The 10,481-nt window shown below is 38.1% G+C and overlaps 1 protein-coding gene across 1 annotated transcript; it reads right to left on the reverse strand.

Annotated features, from left to right (window-relative positions):
• Window positions 1-4,608: 4,608 nt before the first annotated feature.
• Window positions 4,609-6,044, reverse strand: LOC102720025 (probable long-chain-alcohol O-fatty-acyltransferase 5). Its single transcript, XM_006648543.3, has 2 exons — window positions 6,029-6,044; window positions 4,609-5,909 (listed from the first exon to the last, which is right to left on the reverse strand). Exons 1-2 carry the CDS (start codon window positions 6,042-6,044, stop codon window positions 4,867-4,869), a joined length of 1,059 nt encoding a protein of 352 aa, XP_006648606.2. The 3' UTR covers window positions 4,609-4,866.
• Between the last annotated feature and the right edge of the window lie 4,437 nt (window positions 6,045-10,481).

A 10,481-nucleotide genomic window follows, 5' to 3' on the forward strand; every position in this document is an offset into this window, starting at 1 on the left:
TCTGCAATCTAGAAATTTTATATTAAAAAAGTATTGCATTTATTTGTTTGGAAAAAGAGAAAATTACTCACGAGCAATGTCCGCCCCAAATTTAACCGAATATCAACAACAGTCGAATCGTTTATCTATATCTATACTTCTATATATATATATACTAATATAAAAATAAGGAGTTAGTTTTTATCTATCTCCACCTAACAAAATGTACGCAGTACAATCCCAACCATTTCACGGTCGTTGGATCGCCTCATCATATGGCTCGAAATGGGTCTAGCTCGGTCTGTCTTGCAATCCAACGAAGGACACATCCCACGTCAAGGCGAACGCCTCCCCCCTCCCCCCGCGATTGGTGCAACTCCCGCAATCCTCGCCAAGTACCACCGTAGCCTGCAAAACTATCGTTGTTTCCTCCGCTCCGTACCTAGTGCCATTCCTTCTGCTCGCTGCTCCCCTAGATCGTGCTCCTTCTGTAACGCCACCAGGCACTCCTCACAATCACGTGGACGAGCTCATCGCTGCCGCTCCTAGCTCCGCCCAATGCTTCTCCCGGACCGCCTTCCAATCCTATAACTGTCTTGCCTTCGGACTCCTCTTAGGCTTTGCCGTCATGGATGGCCTTCAGCCAAACTCTATAATCAATCCCCTTTCGCTTATCGGCAATGGGTTGGTCAACTTGCAGTAACTCGGGTACGAATTACTCCCTCTCACTTTGACTGATTGTCCGTTGATTCTAATTACTGCATGTATTAGTGTTTTTTATTTTCTTAACGGCAACAGCGGGAGGAGGGCGAAAAGCAAAAGTTCATCGGTTCTAATCCAAAACCACAGGTCTATGTGCTTTTAGCTTGTTCATGAAACACTTTGCTTGTAATTGCCACATACTATAATGTCCATGTCCTGTTTTGCTAGGACAACCAAGAATACATGCATATACCCGTTGTTGGATTTACAGTCATCCTTCTTTTCTTGCTAAGTGCAGAGAGAATGTGTGCGTGTGGGTTTAGTAATTGGGTTGGCCTATTTACTGTTAGTGCCAGCGACCATGGCTATCAAAGTATGATGCTGCCCTGTTGATAAAAATAATTCCATCTTCAGATTTGCTTGGTTTATATTCAGATGTTTCTTGATTACAGATCATTGACCATATTCAGTGCTAAATAGTACAACTCATTTCTAATTTGTAGGGAAGCTAGAAAAGGTCGGAATAGAAGTGAAGAACTGACCTCTTGGCTGAACGTGGTGATGACTAATAGTATTGTTTAATTATTCAATTTGTGATATGATGATTTAGAAATGTTTGATAAACTTTCAGGCAATGTTTATGTTTTCATCTATTGCAAAACGAAACTTTTATTTAATTGGCAATGTTTAGGTTGCTTATATATGTGAAGCAGCACAGTTGATCAATCTTGATTGTGCTTCATAGGCTGCCTATGGCAAGAACAAGAACTTTTAGTACCAAAGCTAGCGAATTCCCTCATGAAAGCCCATACAAGATCATGAAGCACAAGCTTAGAGAAATGTGATATTGAGCTAGAGTTAGCAAGCAATATGGCATCTTTCTTGGTGAAGGCTGTTGCACGAGTACTAGGAAGCAAGCAATATGTCCACTGCTTCAATTCAAGTACTAAATGCACATTCTCTCTGCACTTGAGTATTCTCCTACATCTCTCTACTTGAAAAGATTTGTGCTCTTCAAAATTTCTAAATGTATTTATAACAAATTAACATGATGATTTCTTCATACAAATGCTAATTTGCTTTTGTGTGAGTGTCCTTACAAAGTACTGGAGATAAGTAGAAGCCAGCACGTGGTAGCTGCCCATATGTATCTGCTTTGCAGCAGGGGAGCAGCAGAAGACGACGTGGATGGTGAGGGAAAACAGGGGAGGGTGCGGTATATAGCGCATGAAGAGGATAGTAGAGGACATCGCAACTGCCGTGTGAGCTACCAGTTGCTTCATCTCTGTTGCTCCTAGCGATAGCTCTCATTATTTTAATTTTAATGAGCAGTAGTACGTGCAGGAAATCAATGAATGTATGTCTATGTTGACTGGCGATAGAGAATGGTCAACATGTATGCCAATTCTCTCATAGAAATTTCCCCATGCTTTAGAAAATCAATGGAAACTGAACAGAGATACATGCTGATTAGCAAACAAAGATACTAGCTATTTCCTGGTTTTAGAGCAGTGAGTACATTTGTCACCAATATAGTATTAAAATTTGTTTTCAATATCTAAATTTTTTCTCCTAATTTTTGTCTCCTTAGTTCTAATTTGGTAAATTACTTCCCACAGCAACGATAAATCTATTCTTCACAGCTTACACCAAGGTTCGTAAACTAGACAGTTCATTTTAGTTCTAAGGTTTATTTAATTATTCTCTTGGTTTCATTTTCTGCCATCACATTTTTTATTTAAAAGTATGAGTGAAGGGATGGGTACCCTTTTTATGTTTGTGTATGTCTACATGCAACCATGCTGGTCAACTAACCAAGCTGTGGTATCTGATATATATCCACATTCTCACTGTGCTCATATCAGGAAACTATGCAAAAGGAGGACATATCCTCATTCTCATTGTGTTGATATCCCAATTTGGATCAGCGGTTCATATTTCAATCAATTAATTACGCAGTTCATTTTTAATGAAATGTGCAGGTAAGCTGGTATATGAGATGTTCTTAGCCAATGTGAAACTGTCAAACCGTTCTGAACATTTAGGGTATCATTTCTATTATTGATTGCATATGAGCCTAGCAAGTTGATTAAGCATGTACACGGTAGGTGGAAGCTGACGAGGAGACATGATCGACTACAAAATGTCCAGTTTCTTGCAAGTCAGCCATATTGTGTTCTAGCTGTTTCTCTTGTACCATATTCTGCCATGTACTTGCAAAAAAGGCATATACAGGCTCTACCTAGAGAATTTATTCCATTTAAGTAAAAAATTCATTTGCCTTTAGAAGTTTTTATTCTCTTTCATGTTAATTATATGAACCTGAACTATAAGATATTTATAAACCTACGAAGATAAGAAGATCATAACCTGACAAGAATATGATACTTTCCAATATTAGTTGGATCCATTGGACGATCTTTCTTTTGTGTTCAAAATGAGTTTCAGGACTACATAGAAGGTATGAACTTGCATAAGTTTTGGGAGAAGTTCTGGACCTCCCTTTTATGAGTGAACTTATGGAGATATGCAGTTTTTTTAAGTGTAATAGTTCCTAGGAAGACCTTTTCTGCAAGTAAAAGTAATATATGACAATTTCATTTTGTTTCAAATTGTTTTAGAGAATCTAAGAGTTTTTTTTTCTGATATTCTGTAAATGCAATGTATGGTATGTTGGGTTGCCAATCTCTTCCATAACTAAGATGTCATTTCATGCTTGATATTATGACTGCTCCTCATGTGAGATTTTCTCCGTTCGCATGATGTAAAGAACAGATGCAAAAGTATCCTGAAAATGAATTACCGTAATTGCTCTTCAAAATTCATATGATTTACTTGCATGATTCTACTTATTTTTAATCCCATTATTAAGTTTAGTTAAGAATTCTTGATAAAAACATTTAGTTCGGAATTTTTTCATGGCCATTTCTTAGGACTCATAATGGCAATGGGTCGGCTCAACATGAATGCTTTCAAGTGCTTAAATGATGTTAAGTCAATGTCGTCTTATGCCAAAGATCTCTCCGAAGGCAGTATAGATCCAACCCTGATATAACATTCTTCTTATTGAAGTGCTCATAAATGGTGTTTGGTGCCTATGTCACTCCCATACTAGCTGAAGCTCAAGGTATTGCAAGATCTTATGTTGCTTTGCTCTGTATCTCTCTGCAAGTTTTCTATTTTTAGAAGAAGTATTGTAGAAAAATGTCTGTTGGTTTCAGTTACACATGCATCGGATATGGTACGGTGTTCAATTGTATATATCCTTGTAGGGTCTTATTCTTGCGTAGAAACATGAATCTCATATGAGTTGTAAATTTTATGACAAAATTTATGTAATTTTGATGGAAAACTGTAGTTTTTGGTCCTATAGATCTATTGACATCTTTCCCTTTCTTTTGTTTCTATACACGGACAAAAGCACAACCCGCACGCTTGATGGACTTTGATTCAGATGCATCAGTGAAGCATATGTATTTACTTTATTATACATTTACCTCTATGCGGAAAAGAGCAACTTATGATCATTCATGAATGGAGAGTATTATCTGGTCATTACCGTCCAAAACAATTTTTCGATGCCTGCAATATTGCACTTTCTATGATGGCTGCTATGGAGAGCGAGTCAGTTGGTCATTACTATTAGGGGTTACTATATGTTGCAGTGTTGGAATATATTTCTTGGTAGTAGAATTGTATGTCCTTTCTTTGAATCAATAAATGTGAAACTCACATGTTTGTAAAACAATTTGGTGAACTATTATGGATTTTATATTGTTTGATATTCCAAATTGCGCATCCTATACACAAATGATATTTCGCTGTTATGATGAATTTATATAGGAGGGAGACGGGTAGTCAACTAGGAATGGATACCGTGGATCATTTATTTTTGTAATTAATTCATATGTCAAAACGTGCCTCGCACGTGCACAATTAGTAGTGACCCTTGAAATGGATGAGATGACTGGCCCTTTTGCGCACTAAAAATTACTGTGGATACGACTCTACACCATCCAACTTACATACAACTCAATTGGTCAAAGGCTACAGTGCCACTCACTTAACCCTCTTTGCACCCTCTTTGCATAATCAATGGTGACAGTGTTTTATTCATATGCAGGTAGTACAATTAGATCGTACGTATAGCGAGACTGACGCTAGTCGTTGTATAGCATTGTTGCACTAGTGGTCGTGCCCCAAGAGCCGCTGTCCACAGAACACGAAAGATGAGCCCAACGCGCCGAACTCGGCGAGAAAAATGTCATCCACCCCATCCCCGAAGATCGCCGGGAAGAAGAGCGAGAACGCCGTGACTGCGACGAACCCCACGACGAGCACCGTCGCCACGGCCCGCGGCGGTCCCCGCCTGCACCTGCGGGCGCACCATCTCTCGGCGCACACGCAGAACCCGTGGAGCGCGAAGAACGCCGTGACTTGCCCGGTAGGCGCTCGGAACGAGATGTAGTACGCGATCACCTCGTGCATCAGCCCCGACACGAGGAACGTCCCGAACACGCCGGCCGGCGCGCCGAGGCGTGCCTTGACGGGGTGGTAGACCGCCGGACGGAGCACCGCCGACGCCATGAGGTTCCACCTCCGTCCCCAGAAGTCCTGCAGCGAGGAGGAGAGGTACGGTCTGTCGAACTGGGGCTCCAGCTCCATGCCCAGTGCGCCGGCCACCGCGGCGACGCACGGCAGGAGGAAGTCCAGGAAGCAGTACATGACCACGGCATAAAAGGTGCAGGCCATATAACCGTTCATCTCGTTCTTTTCACGGAGGAGGTAGAAGATGGCCACCGCCATGACGGCGAGCTTGATGGCCAGAGACACGATAGGCAGAGAGGCACGCTTGGCGACCACGCCGTCATCACTGGGCGGCTCTTGGGTGAGCTTAACCGGGAGAGCGGCGCTGAAGACGAAGGCGACGGTAGGGACGGAGGGATCCAGTGGGCCACGGCCGGAGGCGAGGAGGAGGAGCTTGAACTCACCTAGCCAGACGAGGAAGAAAGCCGCCGTTCCTCGGGCGCCGTAGAGCGGGATAGCAAACGGGAGCACGAGGAGAAGGGCAAGCACAGGGGTGAAGGCGAGGAGGCGGCCAATTCCAGGAGCTAGGTGGGCTGCAACGAGGCGCGCGTAGAGCATGGCAGCGGCGACCGCTACCGGAACACTAACAACGGCGTGGTGCATGATGGCGCGCGTGTAGGAACTAGGAAGCGAGCGAGTGGCTGCGAGTGAAGCTCGGGCTAATAAAGTTGATCGCAGGGAGTCCGAGGGGCCGGGGTATTACTCCTGCTCAAACATTTGATTTTTTTCTCTATTAAACACACGCGGAATGAATGGAGACAGGAGAAGGAGAGCATGTACGAGACTTTTGACTTGCGTGTATTTTTTCAGATTATCATCAGTGATCAGATTTAATTGATGAAATTAAAATTTTTAAACATTTAATCACGAGGTAATCCAATTAACAAACGATTCCAAATACTGGTAAAAGCAGCTTACGAGTTCCATGATAATTGGGCTCATAGTGGGGTACTATTCTAGAGGACTGAACTACTTCCAAATAAGCTAGCGTTTGAAAGCAATTATTGAACATATTAGTACTAAGAAATATCTAATTTAGCAATAGAAATTATTAATTAAATATTTAAAAAAACACCACAGACACTTTAAATTAAACAAGTGCTCTAAATTATGTAGTAGGAAAAGGTTTTCCGAAGAAATACTTTTTAAAAATATAGAGTAACCAATTCATTTTAATAATTAATTCGGCAAATAAGCTGGAAACCACATGCCTCGACTCCATAAATATATTTTTCAAATCATCAATGCCATCATTTATTGACTGAAACTGGTGTTGTTGTCGGCACAGTGCAAATAACTGATGTGGAGGGCTAGCTTTGATATTACAAGAAAATTAGGCCGTGTTTAGTTTCAGTATTTTTTTCTTAAAAATATCGTATCGAATTTTTGACATCTAAATGAAGCATTAAATATAAGTAAACAATAAAACTAATTACACAGTTATACGGGAAATCTTGAGACAAATTTTTTAAGCCTAATTAAGACGTGACTAGCCATAAGTGCTAGTAACCAACATGTACTAATGATAAATTAATTAGACATTCGTCTTGCGGTTTAGGCGGAATCTGAAATTTGTTTTGTAACTAGAGTACGTTTAATACTTTAAATAAGTGTTAAAAATTTGATTTGATGTATTTACAAAAACTTTTTCAAACTAAACAAGGCCTTAATCACAGCGAGACGGTAGAATTCATTGTTCTAGAAAGCAACTTTTTTTAAGGCAATCTAGAAAGCAACTTGATAGCATGCGAGAAAAATGATAGTCCCACCGTCCTATAAAAATATAATATAGAACTACAAATGATACGATATTATAGTACTATAAATATTTATAGACAAATCTCTATCGAGGTTCATTGTATTATAATTGTACTATGTCTTATCTAATACTATATTTATTTTTTATGGAATGAAGAGAGTTTAAGAGGGATATATATATACACACTCGAAATCAAATAACTCAATCAAATAGTAGTAACACGACCATCACTATTCACATGCTCGCACAACGACAAACCTTATCAAAGTACCGTGCCAAAAGTCCCGCAAAGATCTATGGATTAGGGTTGGGATTCCATTTTAGGTGTATGAGTAGGCTACAATAATGTAAAACAAAATCACGTAAATCAGGAACCATGCAAGTAAAAGATCATGAATGTGCATCGAAGGAATATCAACGATCAAGTAGTCGATTATTGTAACCCAACCTTTTCCTCTACACACATGCTCCTCATTGTACAATTGTGTCAATCAGCACCGCAATCTAGCGGTGTCTCTACTATTATCCATATGTCTAGGGAATGAACGTCAACTAGAACAGAACCGGTTATCTTTAACAGGCCTAAAGTATCATCTCTATCGGACATGGCTCCCGTCACTAAATAAAGGTCAGTGATATAAGAAAGTATCTCAATCGGACATCCAACCGTTACAGATGATACTCATCTCAATCGAGCCTAGATTATGACCCGTCACAGATGAGTACAATCCGAAAAAAATAAATTTTATTATCTGTGGACTCTCATCTCTGACGGGCCATAATTATGGCCCGTCAGAAAAGAGTATAATCCGAAAAAATAAATTTTATCATATGTGTGCCTTTGATCATCTCTGACGTGTATTTGTTGCTCACTCATTGCCTTTCCGGTAGGTTACTCATCTCTGACGGGTATTTTGTTAGCTTTTGTCCTCACTCATGTGACTTCCTAGTAGGCACTCATCTCTGACGGGCATTTTGTTAGTTTTGTCCTCACTCGTGTGAATTCCCAGTAGGTCACCCATTTAGGAATTGCTACGCATGCTTAACCTCGTAGTTCATTGAAGATTGTTTCCGGAAAAGAAATTGTAATTTATTGGTATAAGTATCCTTTTAATCCTATTAACTCTGGGCTAGGATATCACGTCCTAAGATCCTCAATTCATATACATTCATTCATAAACACAACCATCAATATATTAAGCACAACCACATTCATACAAATTTTACACTGTTATTTTTGGTATATAACATTTTTTGAACAATTTGAACTCGAATTTAAAAATATGAGAACTTCAAAAAATATTTTCAAATAATAAATGATTTCAACTGAAAAAGTTATCAACAAAAAAGTCATATAACTCATCAATATCTATAACTTTTGTTTTGTGAATTTTTCTATACAATATTTGTTTAAACAGTTTGAATTTGAATTTGAAAATATGACAAATTCAAATGACATTTGAAATACTAAATGATTTCAACTAAAAAAGTCATCAACAACAAAGACGTATAACTCATCAAGATCTATAACTTTTACTTTGGAATTTTTGCTATATAACATTTTTTGAACAATTTGAATTCAAACTTAAAAATATGGCAACTTCAAACAATATTTTCGAATAATAAATGATTTCAACTAAAAAAGTCATCAACAACAAAATTGTATAACTCATCAATATCTATAACTTTTACTTTGGAATTTTTGCTATATAACATTTTTTGAACAATTTGAAACCAAACTTAAAAATATGGCAGCTTCAAACAATACAACTAAAAAAGTCATCAACAACAAATTTGTATAAATCATCAATATCTATAACTTTTACTTTGGAATTTTTGCTATATAACATTTTTTGAACAATTTGAATTCAAACTTAAAAATATGGCAACTTCAAACAATATTTTCGAATAATAAATGATTTCAACTAAAAATTCATCAACACCAAAGTTGTATAACTCATCAATATCTATAACTTTTATTTTGTTCATTTTCCTATACAACATGTTTTTGAACAGTTTGAATTTGAATTTGAAAATATAACAACTTCAAACAATATTTTGAAATACTAAATTATTTCAATTGAAAAAGTCATCAACAACAAAGATGTATAACTCATCAAGAGCTATAACTTTTATTTTGGTCATTTCTTCATCCGATAAAGTGATAGTAACATTGTTCATAAAATTCACATATTTCTCATCTGGTTTATAAACTATAACACAGATATGTCAATTTTGTGAAAAAATGTTACTAGAACTTTGTCGGATGAAGAAATGACAAACATAAAAGTTATAGGTCTTGATGAGTTATACAACTTTGTTGTTGATGACTTTTTAAGCTGAAATCATTTAGTATTTGAAAATGTTGATTGAAATTGTCATATTTTGAAATTCAAATTCAAACTGTTTTAAATAAAGTTATATAAAAAAGACCAAAATAAAAGTTATAGATCTTGATAAGTATACATTTTTGTTGTTGATGACTTTTTTAAGTTGAAATCATTTAGTAGTTGAAAATGTTGTTTTGAAGTTGTCATATTTTTAAATTTGAATTCAAATTGTTCAAAATAAACGTTATATACAAAAATGACCAAAATAAAAGTTATAAATCTTCGTGAGTTATACAACTTTGTTGTTGATATTTTTTTATTTGAAATCATTTAGTATTTAAAAGTATAGTTTGAAGTTATCATATTTAAAAATAGTCATTAGTGACGGGCCATAATTTAAGCCCGTCAGAGATAACGGTCATTAGTGACGGGCCATAATTTAGGCCCGTCAGAGATGAGGGTCATCAGGCCCGTCAGAGATGAGAGACATCCGTGACGGGCCATAATCTAGGCCCGATTGAGATGAGTATAATCTTTGATGGGCTTGATAATTCGGCCCGATTGAGATGATTGAGACAATCTCAATCGGGCATACATTTTGTGCCCGTCACAGATGAGTATCATCTCTGACGGGCTCTAAACATATGCACCTGGATTCGGCTGTACGACTACATCTACAACGGGCTCATTTTAGGCCCGATTAAGATGACTTTGTTCTGACAGCCCAATAGCCTAGGCATACGATGGACAATCACAGATAAGAGAATTTGTACTAGTGGTCGTGTGTGGGTGAGCTAGCATCCGAGTGAGGCTAGGTTTGGCCTAGGAGTAGGATGGGTGTGCTAGCATCCGAGTGGGGCTAGGTTGGCTCGGGTGGAGAATGGATAGGGTTTTCTCATGCTCCGAACCAACCTCCTCGCCCCTATCTATATGACCCAAAACTAGGCCTGCAAGGTCTATATGAGTCCTACTCAGATCCCTATCTGAGTTAAGCCTATATTAGATAAACATCCAATTCGTCTATTCCAGCATATTAAGTGTGCAACCTATAGGTTTATGAATACTCGGTTGCAACGCGAAAATTTATTTTTGGTCCACGTGCCAACTGTGGTTGCTAGTAGAAC

The sequence above is a fragment of the Oryza brachyantha genome, chromosome 2 (assembly GCF_000231095.2).
Source record: "Oryza brachyantha chromosome 2, ObraRS2, whole genome shotgun sequence".
In the NCBI taxonomy this organism is placed as follows: domain Eukaryota; kingdom Viridiplantae; phylum Streptophyta; class Magnoliopsida; order Poales; family Poaceae; genus Oryza; species Oryza brachyantha.